This window comes from Dipodomys merriami, unplaced genomic scaffold (genome assembly GCF_024711535.1).
Source record: "Dipodomys merriami isolate MVZ:Mamm:240054 unplaced genomic scaffold, mDipMer1.0.p SCAF_3, whole genome shotgun sequence".
Classification (NCBI taxonomy): Eukaryota; Metazoa; Chordata; class Mammalia; order Rodentia; family Heteromyidae; genus Dipodomys; species Dipodomys merriami.
Window position 1 is genome coordinate 93,037,752 of NW_027204492.1, and position 20,721 is coordinate 93,058,472.

General features: G+C 45.3%; 1 protein-coding gene across 1 annotated transcript in view; it reads right to left on the minus strand.

The window, feature by feature from the left end:
• Nucleotides 1–17,915, minus strand: part of Atp6ap2 (ATPase H+ transporting accessory protein 2) — a 29,923-nt gene extending 12,008 nt beyond the window's left edge. Inside the window, exons 1-5 of the mRNA XM_070040624.1 lie at nucleotides 17,726–17,915; nucleotides 6,447–6,577; nucleotides 4,279–4,410; nucleotides 1,723–1,818; nucleotides 876–1,013 (exon numbers count right to left, since the gene is read on the minus strand). Coding sequence (XP_069896725.1) covers nucleotides 876–1,013; nucleotides 1,723–1,818; nucleotides 4,279–4,410; nucleotides 6,447–6,577; nucleotides 17,726–17,768 — 540 coding nt within the window. The 5' untranslated portion in view covers nucleotides 17,769–17,915. The remainder of the gene's footprint in view (nucleotides 1–875; nucleotides 1,014–1,722; nucleotides 1,819–4,278; nucleotides 4,411–6,446; nucleotides 6,578–17,725) is intronic.
• Nucleotides 17,916–20,721: the final 2,806 nt, after the last annotated feature.

Here is a 20,721-nt window from a genome sequence, read left to right on the forward strand (position 1 = left end):
CATGATTTGAAGCTAATCTGTGCAGAAAAGTCCATGAGACTCTTATCTCTTAAACACACACACCCACATCCACACCCACACAGGCCACAAAACCACTACAAAAAAAGCCAGAAGTGGAACTGTGGCTCAAGTGGTAGAGCGTTAGCCTTGAGCCAAAAAAGCTCAGGGAGAGTGTCCAGGCTATTGAGCAAAAAAAGCTCAGGGAGAGTGTCCAGGCTATGGGACAGGCATAAAAAAATATGCCTGGGATATCTATATTTGCCATTAATCAAATAAAGCACAATGTATTATAATGCTTAACCCCCTAAGTGAATTTAAACCATTTTTCTGCCTTTGGTAGGTTTCACTGCACTTGAACTATTGGGCTAGGGGTGCAGTTTGGTATGGGACATTTGCCTATAGTGTATGCCAGGCCCTGGATTCCATCCCTAGCATCAGAAAAAACATACATATGAACAAAGCATTGCTTCCTAATAAAAAGGTGATAACCAGCTGGGTGCTGGTGGCTCACACCTGTAATCCTAGCTACTCAGTAGGCTGAGATCTGAGGATTGCAGTTAGAAGCCAACCTGGGCAGAAAAGTCTGTAAGACTTTTATCACTGATAAACTACTCAAAAAAGTCAGAAGTGGCGCTGTGGTTCAAGTGGTAGAGTGCTTGCCTTGAGCAAAAGAAGCTCAGGGACAGCACCCAGGCCCAGAGTTCAAGCTCCAGGACTATCAAAAAAGAAAAAGAAAAAAGAAAAATATACTAATGGAAGAATCTACTGCAGGGGAAATCTGTACAACTTTCTATTGTCTCAACCTTCAGAATTTATACAATTTTTTTTTAAAAAAGGAACGATATCCATTTCACCCAACTGATGCCCCGACTTACTTCATTGTTCCTACTCAGAGAATTGAGAGGAAGTGAATTGAGAATAGAGTTTTCTTGAAACAGGCGATTCCGGAGTTGTCGTAAAGTGACTGAAAGATCTTCAAAAACGGAGTTAGCCTTCCCCACCATATACACCCTCTGCAAGAAGAATACAAGGTTGTAAGCTGAACTGTCAACCAACACAGAAATACCTTACAGCAATATTCATAATATTAGTTTTCAACTCTTTTGTGCCAGTCCTGGGGATTGAACTCAGCTGTCCCTTAGCTTTTTTTTTTGCTCATGGCTGGTGCTCTACTATTTGAGCCACAGCTCTATTTTAAGCTTTTTTGCTGGATAATTGGGCCTAAGAGTCTCACAGATTTGTTTGCTGCTGGTGGTCCTGAACTGTGATTCTCAGATCTCAGTCTCCTGAGTAGCTAGGATGATAGGCGTGAACAAGCAGCACCCAACATTTTTCAATTCTCGTTAAAAAATGAAAGCTTATTATTTTTTGTCGGTCGTGGGGCTTGAACTCAGGGCCTGGGCACTGTCCCTGCGCTCTTTCGCTCAAGGCTAGAACTCTATCACTTTGAGCCACAGAGCCACTTCTGGATTTTTTGATGGTTAATTGGAGATAAACGTCTCACGGAGACTTTTCAGCCCAGGCTGCCTTTGAACCCTGATCCTCAGATCTCAGCCTCCTGAGTAGCTAGGATTATAGGCATGAGATACCAATGCCTGGCATAAAGTTAATTTTTTCTAAGACACCTTAAATATAAAGTTTATCTTATGTAACTGTAACCCCTTTGTATATGACTTTTATAGAATAATTAAAAAATTTTTAAATACAAAGTTTATCACTTACTTCCTCACTGGGAGCCAACTGCAAGACTACAGGAGTTTCTTCAGAGAATAAAGAATGAATGGAATTTGCAACACTGTCAAGACTAAAAGGAACTGCCTGAAATTAAAGAGTAAAAGTACAATTATTTCCTGAAACAAAGTAAGGAAATCATTTAGATGTTATTAAGAAAGGAGAGTAAGGCAGGCACTGGTAGTTCATGCCTATAATCCCAGCTATTCAGGAGGCCGAGATCTAGGGCTTGAATTCAGGGCCTGGGCACTGTCCCTGAGCCTCTCTGTGCTCAAGGCTAGTGCTCTACCACTTGAGCCAAAGTATCACTTCCAGCTTTTTCTGAGTAGTTTATTGGAGATAAGAGTCTCACAGACTTTCCTGCCTGGGCTGACTTTGAACCATTAGCTTCAGATCTCAGCCTCCTGAGTAGCTAGGATTACTAGCTACTCCGTGGTGTGAGCCACTGGTGCCTGGCTGTTTTTTTCCTTTTAATGGGGATTTCTTTAATGGAGATCTCTTTTTTTTATTAGCTCCTTTTACTGCTTAAAGGTTCATGTTTATAAGTAGCAAATTAATACTAATGTGCTTCTGGAAGAAGCCAATATGATTATATAAATCTTATTGATGAAATTCCAGCATCAAAATTAAGCTTAGCCATTTTGATTCTGTGCTTTCCTTAGCTGGTGGTACATACCTGTAATCATAGCTGCTCGAGCTGAGATCTAAGGATCATGGCTTGAAGCAATCCCCAGCAGAAAAGTCCATGAGACTTTTATCTCCAATTAACCACTCAAAACCCAGAAGTGGTGCTGTGGCTCAAGTGGTAGAGCGCTAGCCTTGAACACAGAGACTCAGGGAGTGCCTAGGCCCTGAGTTCAAGTCCTATGATGGACAAAAAAAATCCAAAAAATCTAGTGACTCTTGTCTCCCATGGAATAAGGCCACTATGTATGTTGGGTCCAGGAATTCCTGTGACAATGACTTGAAACTAAATTAAGCCAGACATTGGTGGCTCATGTCTATAATTCTAGCTATTCAGGAGGCTGAGATCTGGGACTGTGCTTTGAAGTCAGCCAGGGCAGGAAAGTCCCTAAGACTCTTATCTCGATTGAAGCACCTAAAGAGCTAGAAGTGGAGCTGTGATTCAAGTGGTAAAGCTCTAGCCTTAAGCAAAAAAGCTCAGGAATGGCACCTAGGCTCTGAGTTCAAGTCACAGGACCAGCACCAAAACAAAAACTAAAACAGCTAATCAAAAGAAGTTTCATTCAGTGTAATTCTAAGTAATTTAGTGTAATTCTATGACATTCTGGGTTTACAATTTGTGAGGTTTGCCTTCTGAGTCTTTTGTCTCATTGGCCATCTTTGGCTAGGCAATGTACACCTAGCCAATCAGGATCAGCTTAGCATGTGAGACTACATGCTTTCAAATGTTTAGTTTGTGATTATATGCTAATAATACACACACACACACACACACACACACACACACACACACACACACACACAGAGCTTTTATTTTTTTTTGCTAGTTGGGGGGAAGAGGGGTGCTTGAGCACAGGGCCTGGGCCCTGTCCCTGAGCTCCTTTTGCTCAAGGCCAGTGTTCTACCACTTGAGCCACCACTCCACTTCCGGCTTTTTCTGTGATTAATTGGAAATAAGATTGTCCAGGCTACAGCCTCCTGAGTAGCTAGGATTATAGGCCTAAACTACTGGTTCAATTTTTAACCAAAGGAGATAGCGGTGGAGGGGGTGCTCTACAGGACAGGTTAACTGAGTTTACAATAAATTCTTCATGCCTGTATTTCTGGTTTTGTTTGGGGAACTCTTCTGGAGTCTTATAGTATCTTTATCCATAGACAATGGCCAAGTTTCAATACACTGATAACCACTATGTCCTTTTTAAAAAAGAAATTGCATTTTCAAAGAATTCCAAAGAAATTGTGTTTTAGTGAAACTATACATCAAAAACAGAGATAAGGGGCTGGGAAGGTGGCTCAGTGGTAGAGCGCTTGCCTTGCATGCCTGAGTTCCTGGGTTCGATTCCTCAGCACCACATAAGCAAAAAAGAAAAAACCGGAAGTGGCGCTGTGGCTCAAGTGGTAGAGTGCTAGCCTTGAGCTGAAGAGCTGAGGGACAGCGCCCAGGCCTAGAGTTCAGGCCCCACAACTGAACCAAAAAAAAAAAAAAAAACAGAGATAAGTCTGGGCACTGGTGGGTATACTTGTAATTCTAGTTACTCAGGAGGCTGAGATCTGAGTATCACGATTCGAAGCCAATCCAGGCAGAAAACTCTGTGAGACTCTTATCTCCATTGAACTACGCAAAGCCAGAAGTGGCACTGTAGCTCAAGTGGTAGAGTGCTAGCTTTGAGCACAACGAGGCTCAGGGAGAGTGCCCAAGTCTTGAGCTCAAGCCTCAGAACTGGAAAACAATGATGATGATGATGATAATAATAAAATTAATAAAATAGAGACACGAAATGTATTTAGAATGAAATTCATGATTGTCCACCGTCAGAGAAAATGAAAAATGTATCCATTTCATTGTTTAGAAATAATACTCACATTTTCCAAAGGATACGAGATGACATTTGCTGTGGGAAGGGCCAGTTTGTCTATTCCTTTCACCATTACCATAATGGTAGCCCGGGGCCTGTGGAATAGGTTACCCACTGCTAGGCCAGGCCAGGAAAGGTCCTAAAGGTTGAGAAGCACAAAAGAAACCATCTCTCAAATCCTTTAGTCATACCTAGGAAGCAAAGTTAAGAGATTCTGGGGCCTGGCACAGGTGACTGACTCCTAGCTACTCAGGAGGCTGAGAGCCGAGGGTCATGGTTTGAAGCTAGCCAGGGCCAATTAATCACAGAAAAACTGTGAAATGGAGCTGTGGCTCAAGTGGTAGAGCCCTAGCCTTGAGCAAAAGGAGCTCAGGGACAGAGCCCAGGCCCTTGTAAAAAAGCCCCAGGACAGGCAAAAGAAGTTCCAGGCCTTAACATTCAAAGGGAAAAGTAACATTTTATTTAAGGCAGCAGTTATACAATCTCCTAACCTAGGATGTCGAATACCAATTTCTAGCTTCTTTATTTTCTTAAACTTCTATGGAGATTAAAAAATCTAATTGAAAGTCATCTCTAAACATCTGTGGAAAAGAGTAGACAAGTAAATGAAACATAATAGCACTTTTCAAATTCCAGATTGTAAAGCACCCTCTTCTTCAATAGCCATGGGTGTGCCCTTCTATTTTTTTTGTTTGGTCGTGGGGCCTGAACTCTGGGCCTGGGCACTGTCCCTCAGCTCTTCAGCTCAAGGCTAGCACTCTACCATTTGAGCCATAACAACACTTTTGGCTTTTTTCTGCTTATGTGGTACTGAGGATTCAAACCCAGGGCCTCATGCATGCAAGGCAAGCACTCTACCACTGAGCCACCTTCCCAGGCCCAGGTATGCCCTTCTTATAATTATCACTCCCCAACCGCCCCCTCCCACCTCCCCTGCCCTGTACAGGTCCTAGGGCTTGAACTCAGGGTCTGTACACTGTTACTGAGCTTTTGTACTCAAAGTTAATGCTCTACCACTTGCATCACAGCTCCACTTCCAGCTTTTTTGGTGCTTAATTGTAGACAAGAGTCTCATGGACTTTCTTGCCTGACTGGCTTTGTACTACAATTCTTAGATCTCAGCCTCCTGAGTAGCTAGTACAGGCGTGAGCCACTGGCACCTGGCTTGATATATTTTCTTATATACAAGAATGTCACTACAGTGAATAAATAATTACACTGTTAATAATGTCTGATTTAGTTTCAGAAGCTAAGCCTGAAGCACTAATACAAAATTTCACCCAAACTACAAATTTGTTGTTGTTTTGCCAGTCCTGGGGCTTGAATTCAGGGCTTGGGTACTGTCCCTGAGCTTCTTTTGCACAAGGCTGGCACTCTACCACTTGAGCCACAGCACTATTTCTGGCTTTTTCTGTTTATGTGGTACTGAGGAATTGAACCCAGGGCTTCAGGTACACTTGGCAAGCACTCTACCACTAAGCCACATTCCTACCCCCCTGAGATTTTTTTGTACTCAAGGTTAGCACTCTACTGCTTTTTGTGCTTAATTGGAGATAAGAATCTCAAAGACTATTCCTATCCTGCTCAGGCTGGTTTTGAAACACTATCCTCAGATCTCAGCCTCCTCAGTAGCTAAGATTACAGGCTTGAGCCACCAGCGCCAGGCTACAAATTTGTTTGTTTTTAGTAGCATTTGTATTCTATAGCAAAACCCAATACTGTCTATTGATTTTTTGGGTATTAGAAGAAATCAACAAAATGTTTCTGCTTGCTTTTTTTTGTTTGTTTGTTTTTGTTTTTGTCGGTCGTGGGGCTTGAACTCTGGGCCTGGGCACTGTCCCTCAGCTCTTCAGCTCAAGGCGAGCGCTCTACCACTTGAGCTACAGCGCCACTTCCGGTTTTCTGGTGGTTTATTGGAGATAGGAGTCTCACGGTCTCTCCTGCCCGGGGCTGGCTTTGAACCGCGATCCTCAGATCTCAGCCTCCTGAGTAGCTAGGATTACAGGCGTGAGCCACCAGCGCCTGGCTTCTGCTTGCTTTTTTTAATTGACAGATTAATTATACAAAGGAGTTTTACTGTGATATGTCTACACATGCATATGATGTGTTATCAAATTCACTCCAATAAACATGTTTTTATAAGGAGTTATAAACTTTGTTTTTAAGTACATGTACCTCTTTGACAGAGAAGCCCATGGATAATGCAGCAACGTCTGGGATTCGATCTCCTGGTATAGGCCAATTTCCATTTCGGAAAACAACAGATCCTGGAGATCGTAATATACTAAACTCGTTCCCCAAAACACCTGAAAAGAAAATAGATTAGTAAATGAATTATCAGCATATAACTGTTTTGAATCCACCATAAAGATGATTAGACAGAATACATGTACTGCCATTCATCACTGCCTTAGCATACTAAATTGTGATTGGGCAAAATGTAGACTGCTGAACAATACATTCTTTAGGGAGGACGAGGGACAGAATCTAGAGCCTCGAGCTTAAACCCACATGCTACCACAGATCTGAAACTCTCCCAAGCCCTAGGTCTGAGTTATACACTTAACCTGAGCAATTAATTCTTTTTCTTTTTTGAACTCAGGGCCTGAGCTCTGTCCCTGAGCCTCCTTGTGCTCAAGGCTAGCACTCTACCACTTAAGCTACGGCGCCACTTATAGCCTTTTCTGAGTAGTTTGTTAGATAAGAGTCTCATGGAGTTTACTGCCCAGGCTAGCTTTGAACCGTGATCCTTGGGTCTCAGCCTCCTGAGTAGCTAGGATTACAGGTGTAAGCTACTGGTGTCCAGATCAAAAAAGCAATTTGAATCTATTAAGTCTTTCCATGGATCTGAGTCCAATTTTGATGATTGGTTCTTTTCAAAGGATCAAAATAGCAATTTTAAGGATGGGTTCATAACACGTACAATAGTTAAATTCTTTATTGTGGGTGTGTGTTGATGCTGGGGCTTAAACTCAGAGTCTTAGTCATGCTCTCACTTGGCTTTTCCACTCAAGGCTGGTGCTCTACCACTAAAGGCACAGCTCCATTTCTGGCTTTTTGGTTGTCAATTCTTTTCTTTCTTTTTTTCCTTTTCTTTCTTTCCTTTCTTCCCATTTCCCCTTCTCTCTCTCCTCTCTTCTCTCCCTCTTCTCCTCCCTCCTTCTCTCTTCTCTCTCTTCTTCCCCCTCCTCCTTTCCCTCTCCCTGTCTCTCTCCTCCCTCTCCTCTCTCTTGTGCTGGGTGGGCCTGGAGCTTGAACTCAGGGCCTGGGTGCTGTCTCTGAACTTTTTTTTGCTTAAAGCTAGTGCTTTACCACTTGAGTGCCTTACCACCCCTTCCAGCTATTTTGGGTGATTAATTAAAGATATGAATCTCAGACTTTCCTGCCTGAGCTGGTTTCAAACTCAGATCTCACCCTCCTGAGTAGCTAGGCTAACAGGCATGAGCCACAGGTGTTGCTCACCCCCCCTTCTTTTTTTAAGTTCAAGTTGGGTGTCCGTGGCTCATGTCTGTAATCCTAACTAAAATCAAGGTTCAAAGCCAGCCCAGGCAAAAAAAAGTCTGGAGACTCTGTCTCCAAATATAGTCATCAAAAAGCCAAACTGGAGGCATGGTTCAAGTGGCAGAGCACTAGCCAAGCAAAGCCCTGGATTCAAGACCCCGGAAGCAGGAAAAAAGGAGCAGGTATGACACAAGATTTTCCTAATGATTAAGACAGCCTTCTTATAGATGGCCCTTAACAAGGATGTGTGGTAATTGTGGTGAATTAGAAATTAGTGGCATTTCTCCAGGATTCCAAAGCAAACAAACAGAACACAAAACCCTGGCACACACTAAAAAGGAAGAACTTTAGATCTCTGAATCATTTCTACCATCTACAAAAGGAAAACTTGTGGGGCTGGGAAGGTGGCTCAGTGATAGAGTGCTTGCCTTGCATGCATGAGGCTCTGGGTTCGATTCCTCAGTACCACATAAGCAGAAAAAGCCAGAAGTGGTGGGTGCTGTGGTTCAAGTGGTAGAGCACTAGCCTTGAGCTGAAGAGCTGAGGGACAACGCCCAGGCCCAGAGTTCAAGCCCCATGACTGACAAAAAAAAAAAAAAAAAAAAAAAGGAGGCCGGGCACTGGTGGCTCACGCCTGTAATCCTAGCTACTCAGGAGGCTGAGATCTGAGGATCGCGGTTCAAAGCCAGCCCGGGCAGGAGAAACCGTGAGACTCCTATCTCCAATAAACCACCAGAAAACCGGAAGTGGCGCTGTAGCTCAAGTGGTAGAGCGCACGCCTTGAGCTGAAGAGCTGAGGGACAGCGCCCAGGCCCAGAGTTCAAGCCCCACGACCGACAAAAAAAAAAAAAAAAAAAGGAAAACGTGTGCCAGGCACTGGTGGCTCATGCCTATAATCCTAACTATTCAGGAGGTTGAGATCTGAGGATCACAGTTCGAAGATAGCCTGGACAGGAAAGTCCATGAGTCCCTTATCTCCAATTAACTACCAGAAAACCAGAAGTAAGGATGTGGCTCAAAGTGGTAGAGTACTATCCTTGAGTGAAAAAGCTCAGGGACAGCAGCCAGGCCCTGAGTTCAAGCCCCACGACCACCACAACCAACAAAAATAAGACTTGTAAAATTCTAGGATTTCACTATAAAACGTTAGCAGGTTAGTACATCCTAAGATAGATACCTCCAACTTTCCTTAAGTAGCTTAGGCACACCTAATAAAATATGGTTGTCCAGTGGGCATTGGGGGTAGGGAAGGTGGAACTGGAATGTGTGTGCATGTTACTAGATGGTGAATGGAATGCTTCAAACTTCAGAGACAAAGTCTGGGAAATAGTATTCTCACATCCGGAGGATGAGAAAATGTATTCTCTAATGATTATGTCAACTAGTCTAAGAGTATGCCATCTAGAATTAAAAGATGAAGGATAAAGCCAGATGCTAGTGGCTCATGCCTATAATCCTAGCTACTCAGGAGGCTGAAATCTGAGGATCATCACTGTTCGAAGCCAGCCTAAGCAAGAAAGTCCCCAAGAGACTCTTAACTCTAACCACCAGAAAACTGGAGGTGGCACTGTGGCTCAAAGTGGTACAGCACTAGCCTTGAGCAAAAGAGCTCAGGGACAATGCCCAGACCCTACGTTCGAGCCCCATGACAAACAAAGGAAAGAAAAAAAAGAAACGTACTCTTTACTTGACTTGTATAACTATAACCTCTCTGTATGTTTATAATATTGATTTTTTAAATTTTAAAAAAAAAGCCAAGTGCTGGTGGCTGATGCCTGTAATCCTAGCTACTTAGGAGGCTGAGATCTGAGGATCGTGGTTCCAGCCTAGACAGGAACATCCATGAGATTCTTATCTCCAATTAACCACCAGAAAGCCAGAAGTGGCACTGTGGCTCAAGTGGTAGAGCATTAGCCTTGAGTTGAAGAGCTCAGGGACAGTGCCCAGGCCCAGAGTTCAAGCCCCCATGACTAACCAAAAAAAAATTAGAAAAAAAGATGAAGGATGAGACTAAAGGGATTAATTTACAACCCCTATAAGGCTAAGAATAGGTATTTGGCTTCCTGGTCCATTATAGGGTTTTTTTGGGGGGAGGGATGGGGAGATGAGGGGGTGATGAAGATGGAACTCAGGACCCAAAGAATGTTAGGCAAGAGCTCCCCTGAGCTGATACCCAGCCCACCCATATATATTATCCTGGGAACAAGTACCTAGTAGAAACTTTGGGCTTCCTATGAAAAGATTAGCACCAAATCCAAAACAAATCTTGGCCATGCAGACTATTGGCCAAACATTTTATTAAGGCATCAGCTGCTCTTTCCTTGCTGTAAGGAAAGCAGTACTTAACAAGACAGGAGGACAGAGTCGGGGGACAACAGTAAATGTTTTGGCGGTTGTAATATTGACAGTAAATAAAAGGTCTCAGAATGGTGTGGATGCAACCAGACCAGTTCAGAATTTCAGTCTAGCCCAGCAACAGGGCAAGGGTTTCCAACTTGTTCTAGTCCAAGACCAGAATGGAACCAACAAGACATCCAGCCTTACTGTAGTAGTAACACTGCTCATGGCCTTCAAGGAAAAATCCAGAATCTACCACTGGGTGCCTGGTGGCTTACACATATAATCCTAGCTAATTCAGGAAGCTGAGATCTGAGGATCATGGCTGAAAGCCAGCCTGGGCAGGAAAGTCCGTGAGACTCTTATCTCCAATAAACCACTAGAAAACTGGAAGTGGTGCTGTGGCTCAACGTGGCAGAGTGCTAGCCTTGAGCACAAAAGCTCAAGGACGGCACCCAGACCCCAAGTTCAAGCTCCATGATCAACCAAAAAAAAATCCAAAATCTAACACCCAGGCACCTTAGTAGTTTTATTTACAACCTTGAGGAAAACAAGCACAAGAGACCAAGTTCTTTTTTTTTTTTTTTTGGGTTGGTCATGGGGCTTGAACTCTGGGCCTGAGCTCTGTCTCTGTGCTCTTCAGCTCAAGGTGAGCACTCTACCGCTTGAGCCACTCCTTTACTTGAATGGTACTGCTAAGGATTGACATGGTCTCAATTTACAAACATGGTATTTGCCAGTAATTAGCTCCATGGTTCCAACTTCTAGTTCTTTGAAGTGTCTCCTGATCCTAAACTACAATGGGCTTTCTTACTTTGAACTTCCTTTTCAATCTCCCCATACCACCAGTCTCTACTTTCACAACGTCCAGGATTCCTTCAGCAGCCTGCTTCCTCTCCTGATCCACCCCCTCCACCACACAGGCCAATCTTGTGATCAGCCTTCTTAGAGAGCTAGGTGCATCCACCTCTGAAATTCTTCCTTCAGATAATCTATCAAGAGACAGATTGAGAGCTGGGCGCCCAGGGCTTGCACCTGTAATCCTAGCTACTCAAACGACTGAGCTCTGAGGATCAAGGTTCAAAACCAGCCCAAGCAGGAAAAGTCCAGAAGACTCTTATCTCCAATTAACCATCACAAAGTCAGCAGTGGAGTTGTGTCTCAAGTGGTAGCGGACTAACTTTGAGCAAATAGTTCAGGGTCAGTGCTCAGGCCCTGAGTTCAAGCCCCAGGACTGGCACAGAGAGAAGAGGATGGGGGGGGTGAGGGGGCAGAGGGATGAGGGACAAGGGGAGAAGAGAGAGGGGAAAAGGGGAGAGGAGAGAGGGGGGAGAGAAGGGCAGAGGAGAAAGAGGAGGGAGAGAGGAGAGGAGGGAGATGGGAGGAGAGTGTGGGGGAGAGAAGAGGGGGGGAGAAAGAGGAAGGAGGGAGAGGGGAGGAGGGAGAGGGGGGAGGAGGGGGAAGAGGGGAGAGAGCAGACAGGAGAGAAGAAGAGGAGGGGAAAGGAGAGGTGGGGAAAGGGGAGGGGGGAAGGAGAGAGGGAGAAAAGGAGAGGAGAGAGGGGGAGAAGAGAGAGGGGTGAAAGGAGAGGGGAAAAAGAGAGGGGAGAAAAAGAGAGGGGAGAGGAGGGAGAGGGAAGAGAGCAGAGGGGGGAGGGGGAAGGAGAGGAGGAAGAGGGGAGAGAGCAGAGGGGGGAGAGGAGAAAAGCAAGGAAAGGTGATGGGGGAGGGGAGAAGAGAGGGGGGAGAAAAGGAGGGGAGGGGAGGAGAGAGGAGGATATAGGGGAGAGCCAGGTGCAAAATAAGGTAATAAGCGCACACACAAAAAAAGCTGGCTGTGTGTGTGTGTGTGTGTGTGTGAGAGAGAGACAGAGAGAGACAGAGAGAGACAGAGAGAGACAGAGAGAGACAGAGAGAGACAGAGAGAGACAGAGAGACAGAGATTACATCTGTAATCCTAGCTTCTAGGGAGGCTGAGATCTGAGGATCACAGTTTGAAGCCAGTCCAAGCAGGAAAGCCCTTGAGAGTCTTCTCTCCAATAAACCAACCCCCTCCCCCTCCCCCACCCCCCTGCAAAGTCTGGAAGTGGAGCTGTGGCTTAAGTGGTAGAGTACTGACCAGCCCTGTTCATAAGTAACTACGGGACTGAAAATGGCCCCTGACCCATGGATACTCCATAAACACTGGTTGAGTTAATGAGCAAATGAAGTCACATCTGAAACTACCAGTTTTTCCCTTCGCAACTGTTTTCACTTGAACACAAAAGCATACTGAGGGGGTGGAGGGGGCTGCTGTTGTTACATTAAAACCAACCACCAAACAACCTCCTTTGGTCCTATCAGCTAGTCTTCACCAGTGCCTGCTTGCCTTCACAGGAAGCAGCCTGGAACTGGAGCCAAGCACCATTTCTTTCTCTCCTTCTTCATTTCTTGTTCCCTACCTAACCCACAGATCTACCCATAATGCTCCACTGCAACAGCTCAACAAATCCCAAGCACACTTTTTAGTCCTTTTAGTTATGGAAGTTTCCAAAGCATCTGACACTGGCAATTTCCTCCTTGAAAAATCCCCTGCCTTGACCAGGTGCTGGTGGCTCACGCCTGTAATCCTACCTACTCAGGAGTAAATCTTGAAAAATCTTGAGAATCCTGGTTCAAAGCCAGCCTGGGTAGGAAAGTCTGTGAGGCTCTTATCTCCAATTAACCACCAGAAAACCAGAAATGGTGCTGTGGCTCAAAGTGGTAGTGGTAGAGCACTAACCTTGCACAAAAGAGCTCAGGGACAGCTCCCAGGCCCCAAGTTCAAGCCCCACAACTGACAACAAAAAAAGAGTTCAGGGACAGAGCCTAGGTCCCAAGTTCAAACTCCAGGACTGGTACACACACAAAATAAATCCCCTACCCTGGTATTACTGATGCCAGGACTCTTGCTTTTCCTTCAAATTCCTATGGTAGTTCTTCTTGTTGATTTTTTTCCTCTTCCTGTCTCTTAAAACTGCAATGCCCCAACTGCTTAGATGTCAATTCTTTTGGCACAAAAATGTCAATTAGCACATGTATGTACATACAGAGATATGTAAGTAAAGTTGATGAAGGGATACCTGGGATATTAGACAAAGCAACCCAGATATTTACTTTTCACAGCTATACAGCATAGGTGTACGCATGTAGATATACAAGCATATGTGGTATACATTGGTACTAGAATCATAGGCTTTACATTTGTTCTGGATTATAAAACATACATAGAGGGTCTGGAAAGGTGGCTCAGCGGTAGAGTGCTTGCCTCACATGTATGAGGCCCTGGGTTCGATTCCTCAGCACACATAAGCAGAAAAAGCCAGAAGTGGCGCTGTGGCTCAAGTGGTAGAGTGCTAGCCTTGAGCTGAAGAGCTCAGGGACAGCACCCAGGCCCAGAGTTCAAGCCCCAAGACCAACCAAAAAAAAAATAGGTATTTTGACAAGGATGAGATACCTGTGTGATATTCTTCTCACTCTAATCATGAGAAGACAAAACTCAAATCAAGAGACATTCTACTAAAAAAAATATTTGATGAGATTAAAAACAAAAAAGACATAAGCTGGGTGCCGGCGGCGGTGGCACTCTGAGGATATTGGTTGAAAGCCAACCTAGGCAGGAAAGTCAGTGAGACTCATCTCCAGATAACCACCAAAAACACCAGAAGTAGAGCTGGGGCTCAAGTAGTAGAGTGCTAGCCTTGAGCAAAGATGACTCAAGGACATTACCCAGGCTGAGTTTAAGCCCCAGGACCAGCACAAACACACACAGACACACAGACACATAGACACACAGACACACACAGAACCACACTGTGGGTTCCCAGATTCCTATTTCATCTTCCTTGAGCTTTAGACCTACATATTCAACAACAACCTGGTCACTTTCTGTCCTAAGTCCTACCCACCCTTCAAACAGGTTCAGAACTGGATTCTCCATCATTTCCCCATGCTTCTCCTGCATTCTCTAGCCCCAAGGGTGATGTCATCTTCTACCCAGTGGCTTTAAATGCTTCTGTATTCGCTACTATTTTCTGTGGGTCTTCCCTCCACCCCTCTAATTATCTCCCCAAATCCTCCTCCTCCACATCCCTCACCAGGTTTGCTAGAACTGGCTGCCTAGGACAATCATAGCACTCCCACTTTTCCTTGCTCATCAAAATACAGATTTGTTTGCTCACCTTTCCAATTAAATGCCTTCACTTACTGCCCGGAGCCTTCAAGGCACATTCAAAACTTAACAAACACCTTAGGCACCTCACCAACTTCATTTTTGGGATCTCTCTGACTTAGGTCCCTCTACAAACTATTTGCTCTTTTGCATTCATACCTTTGTGCTTCTTAAAATTTATATTGCTTTATTAACAGTCCAAGGATTTGAAAGCAGGGCCTCGCATTTGCTAGGCAGTCAGATGCTCTACCACTGGGCCACTCCACCAAGCTTACCTTTGTGGGTTTTTTGTTTTTGTTTTTGTTTTTTTGGGTGGGGGGTCCAGTCATGGGGCCTAAACTCTGGGCTTGGGTGCTGTCCTCAGCTCTTCAGCTCAAGGCTAGCGCTCTACCACTTGAGCTACAGCGCCACTTCCGGCTTTTTTCCAGCTTTTTTTTTCTGCTTATGTGGTGCTGAGGAATGGAACCCAGGGCCTCATGCATGCAAGGCAAGCACTCTACCACTGAGCCACCTTCCCAGCCCTCCCTTTGTATTTTTATGCATATTGATTTACCTACAAATGCCTGTTCTTCCTGCCCTAATCTTTCACAAGCTTTCTCTATGATGCACCTTCCCTGGGGAAATTTCTCTCAACCTCCCCAGTCTGGGTAAAATGTCCTCCTTTCTGAGAACTCTACCAAGCTCTGATCTTCTAGGAATGGTGGACAGAGCCAATCTACTAAAAGAAAACATCTTCCCAGACATCAGTAACCAAAACCAATTCCTCTTTCTCCCCAATATTCCTTTGAATTCCACATTTGCCCTTTCATGTCAGGCTAAACTGCTTGCATTTAAAAAAAATTGAAATATGCTTCAGGAGGTGGTATTCATAACCCTAGTTCCTTCTAATTTCATAGCACAGTTTTTTGTTTTTTTGGGGAGGGTCCAGTCATGGGGCCTGAACTCTGGGCCTGGGCGCTGTCCCTCAGCTCTTCAGCTCAAGGCTAGCGCTCTACCACTTGAGCCACAGCACCACTTTTGGCTTTTTTCTTTTTGCTTATGTGGTGCTGAGGTATCGAACCCAGGGCCTCAGGCATGCAAGGCAAGCGCTCTACCACTGAGCCACCTTCCCAACCCTCATAGCACAGTTTTAAAGGATTTTTCTTCTTCCTCCTCCTCCTCCTCCTCCTCCTCTTCTTCCTCTTCTTCTTCAAATAGTGAACTCAGGGCCCTTAAAGATGTTTTCCATTAAGTCACACTTAGTCATTATGGAAAATAATCATTTGACTTCATCTGACAAGACCCAACAATGCAGAAGCTCAGATTTCTGCCTGTATGAACCAGACCATTCTAGCAAGGAGAGCATGTTCCAACGGGGGGACAGAAACAATTACTTTATCTCAGACCAAAACCCAAACCAACCCCCGCCTTCCCCACCCCCCCGCCCTAAAAAAAACCTCACTAGATCAAAATTATGTCAGCCATAAATTAAAACATGAGATTTCAACAGAGGTTCAATTTAGTCAAATTATTAAAAGTTCTTTATTTTATTTAAAAATGGCATTAAAATTGAAATAAAGTAAAAATAATTCCCCCAAAGAATAAATCAGAGGGCTGGGAAGGTGGCTCAGTGGTAGAGCGCTTGCCTTGCATGCTCGAGGCCCTGGGTTCGATTCCTCAGCACCACATAAGCAAAAAGAAAAAAGCCGGAAGTGGCACTGTGGCTCAAGTGGTAGAGCGCTAGCCTTGAGCTGAAGAGCTGAGGGACAGCGCCCAGGCCCAGAGTTCAGGCCCCACAACCGGACCCAAAAAAAAAAAAAAAAAAAAAAAAAAAAAAAGAATAAATCAGAATGATGTTTGTAGAGGCCAGCAACAGAAATAAAACAAAGAACTCTGAAACTTGGGGCATTAAAAACAAAGGTAACTTTCAGACTGGATACTTGAGGGATGGAGTGCTACAGATTTCAGAACATCACTGGTCTTGTATATAGAATTAAACTGCCTTCCAAATGTGGGAGCTCCTAGATACACAACACAAGCACATCCCTCCCACAGTGGATTGTGTGTGTGTGTGGGTTGTGTGTGTGTGTGTGTGTGTGTGTGCTAGTACTAGATCTTGAACTCAAGGCCTGGGTATTATTCCTTAGCTTTTTTGCTCAAGACTGGTGCTCTTCCACTTGAGCCACAGCCCCACTTGCAGCTTTGCGCTGGTTAACTGGAGATAAGAATTTCAAGGAAAGTATGCCTGAGATGGCTTCAAACCCTAATTCTCCAATCTCAGCCTCCTGAGTAGGTAGGATTATAGGTGAAAGCCACTAGCTTCTTTAAATGTGTCCATACAACAGTCAATTGGCAACTGCATTCTGTCGATCTATTATTTTTTAATCTGATGCAAGTGGAACCTTGGAGCACCCACTCCTTCAAACTGTTCTCAACTTGACTTCCTGTTCCCTATTACCTGCAGCCCAGTCTGAGCCCCCATCACTCCCATATTGCAGTGTTAACTGGGCCACAACACATCACAGAAAAGGAAGTGGGCTTTGAACACAGCTGATCTAAATTCAATTCCAACGTTGCTACTTTGTACCCAGGTGATACTGGGTGGTGATCATTCCAAAAAGGAGAGTGAAAACTTCTCAGGATTGCTGCACCACAGGCCAAATACGCGCTGAATTCCACTCACTTAGCTTCATGCTTAGACACGTTCCATTTCAAAACCTGCCATCTGTCATGTGACCCAAAGGACGCAATTCATATTCTGATTTCCAAATCCTTAAAATTGGGAACTGAGACAAACTATCCAGAGGGGCTCTTGTGATTCCCCTGACGAAATAATCATATAAAATCAAGGACCCCCATCTTAATGTTCACATCCTGATCGTATATGAGGATAAGATCGGTCGCCTATGACAACTACTAGAAACAATGACATGTTACGAATGCAAAATAATTAAAGGCAGCCACCACTGGCAGTTAAGAATTAAGCCTTCTCTTCTGGGTAGAAAGCAGTAATTGAACAGCTACTGAGCAATGTTTCCCATCCCCCGAAGGGCCTCTACGGGCGGAAGAAGAGGGCAAGCAGATAGGGGGAGAACATATCTTCCTCTAAAAGGTAGAAGCAGGTTCTGGAGCCCGCACTGTAGTGGTGGGAGGACGACACTTCCTCTAAAAGGCGGAGCTCGGTTCAAGAGCAGAGCCCTCCATAGCCTGGCCCCGGCCAAGGTAAGGCGAGCCCACAAGGCCTCGCTGTCATAGGCGGATCCCGGGAACAAGCCCAGAGGAAGGTAGCTGAGACTAGGCAGGCTGGGGAGGTCCACATTGCAGGACCAGCCCAGAAACAGCCCACCCAGGGTCACCAAAGTCCCCGATTCCCCCCCTCCCCCTCCATCTCCCCCGATCCCCGCGGCGCAGGGCCTCTGGAACTCGTCCCTCCCATCCCGGATCCTCACCTGCCACCAACAGGGACAGGAGCACGAGGAGCACAGCCATCATTGTGATCCAGCCGCTGCAAGCAGTGCAAGGTGACACACGGCCGGCGGGACACCAGCGACCACTGCAGCGGGAGGAGGAGGAGGAGGTGACGTGCTTCAGCTGGTTTCTACTCCCAGAGTTCGCCTACCTCCCCCACCACCTCCCTCGTCACGCTAGGGCGAAGACCGCTGCGACATTTACAACCAATCGGAAAGTACGCCACCGGCTACGGGAGAGACGTAATCTGGGAAACGTCAGTCTTGGGGGCGGGAAGTAAAATAATGGATGGAATTGCCTACCAATGGCAGTGAAGTATTGCAGAGCCAAACACTTCTGCCTGGGTCTGCAGCCTAGAGTGGCGAGTCACGAGATGCAGGGTAGGGCAAGTGGTCTGAAGCGGGGGTTGCGGGGGGAGATTGTGGTGGGGCTGATCACAGGGTTCTGAGAACCCCCAGAGTGAGGCTGCCTGCTGGGTGCAGACCCTTTGTTCAATCTGCAGTGATGGTTTTCGGGTCTTGCGCCTCTGCTCTGCTCCAAAAGCTAGCTATGAAAACTGCAGGGTTCAGGAAGCCAGGTACCTGGGGGTTGGGGGTGGGGGTGGGGAAACACTGCCCCCCAAACAGGAGGAGCTAGATAAAATACTCAACTCCCACTTAAATTTGAGTTGCAGAGAAATAATGATTTTTTTTTACTATGTCTGGGCATATTTATGTTAAGTATTCATTGTTGATCTGAAATTCAAATGATAACTGAACATCCCGGCACGTTTGATTTGCTACATGTAACAACCCTGCCTCCAAACACTGCAATGATAGAACATGAATTACTGTACCCAGTCCTCATTTTCCAATCTGCACAAGGTGTTCATGAGTAGATGCAAGATAGACATATTATTTCCATCAGGTTCCTCCCTTCCTGCAGTTATGCTCACCTACGATGTGAGCCAAAAAGTGACCCGGTGCAATATTTCTGATGGGAAGAGGATGTGTCTCCCCGCCCCCCTCCTGTAATCCTAGCTACTTAAGAGGCTGCCATCTGAGGACTGTGGTTCTAAGCCAGCCTGGATAGGAAATCTGAGCTTCATTTCTAATTAACCAGTAAAAAGCCAGAAATGGAGATGTGGCTCAAGTGGTAAAGCACCAGTCTTGAATGGAAAAGCCAAGTGAGAGCATAAGGCACTGAGTTCAAGCCCCAGTAGCAGCTCAGAAACAAAATGGAGAGAGAGAGAGAGAGAGAGAGAGAGAGAGAGAGAGAGAGAGACAGAGACAGAGACAGAGACAGAGACAGAGACAGAGACAGAGAGACAGAGAGACAGAGAGAGAGAGAGAGAGAGAGAGAGAGAGAGAGAGAGAGAGAGAGAGAGAGAGAGAGAGAGAGAATGATGCTCCAGCTGATGATCTGGAAAGGTTTTCATTATGCAAGGGGAAGAGGTGGGAAGATTGTTTCAGGTAGACAAAACTGTAAAGTATACCCTGGTGCTGCTGGCTCACACCTGTAATCCTAACCACTCAGGAAGCTGAGATTTGAGGATCTCGGTTTGAAGTCAGCCTGAGCAAAAAAAGTCATGAGACTATTATCTCCAGTAAACTACTCAGAAAAAGCTGCAAGTGGAGCTGTGGCTCAAGGAACAGTGCCCAGGCCCTGAGTTCAAGCCCCAGGACCAGAACGAAAAAAACTTGTCAAATATATCTGGGAGAAAGCCTCAGGTTGAGCATTAATTGTTTAGTTGACAAAAGATCTACTTTCATTTGGCATGAGATGAGGCGCCGTTAAAATGAACTATAGAAATACTCCCTGAAAGCCCAGTCTATGGAAATTGGGGGTGGGACACGGAGCATTGAAAGTGACTGAGCATTGTTTGATGTGCAAATCTAAGAGACTTGTTAGAAGGGGGGGAAATGTCTGTTTCCTTAGTTCCCCACTTTCATTTTCTTCTTGGAATTAACTGAGGGAGCCAAAAGGAGAGTGACACCAGGTGTCAGTGGCACGTGCCTATCTATAATCCTAGCTACTCAAGAGATTGAGATCTGAGCACTGGGTTCGAAGCCAGCCTGAGCAAGAAAGTCTGTGAGACTCTTATTTCCAATTAACCACCAAAAAGCCAGAAGTTGAAGTGTGGTTCAAATGGTAGAGCTCCAGCCTTAAGTGAAAAAGCTAAGGGAAAGCACCCAGGCCCTGAGTTCAAGCCCTAGTATGAGCACAGGAACAAAAAAAGAAAAGAAAAGAAAAGTGAGAGAGTGGGGTGAAAGCAGTAACCCCAGGAGTTTTTAGGCAGCAGACCCACTGGAGAAAAAGTAGCCAGTGGAAAACTGGAATCAAAAGAACATCCCCCCCAGGCTGGGACTGTGGCTTAGTGGCAGAATGCTTGTGTAGCACACATGAAGCCCTGGGTTCGATTCCTCAGTACCACATAAACAGAAAAGGCTGGAAGTGGCACTGTGGCTCAAGTGGGTACAGCACTAACCTTAAGCAAAAGCAGCTCAGGGACAGTGCCCAGGCCCTGAGTTTAAGTCCCAGGACTGGCAAAAACAAACAAACAAACCCACAACCTACCTATTATAAGTGAACTATAGCATAAAATATCCTTCCCAATCATTCATACTGATCTTTTCTATTTGTTGGTTGGTCATAGGGCTTGAACTCAGGGTCTTGGCCCAGTCCCTGACCTCTTCTGTGCAAGGCTAGTGCTCTACCACTTTGAGCCACAGCACCACTTTCAGTTTTTGAGTGGTTAGTTGGAGATAAGTCTCATGGGGACTTTTCTGCTCGGGCTGGCTTTGAACTGAGATCTTCAGATCTCAGCCTCCTGAGTAGCTAGGATTACAGGCATGAGTCACTGGCACCCAGCCATACTCTATTTTGAGCTAAGAGTAAGTAGTTTAGCCTTGATGTGTAAGACCCTTTTTTAGTCAAGGCCTCAAAGGCACACAGCTGTTCTTTGGACCCTGGAATTTGGCAAGATAAAACACGGTAG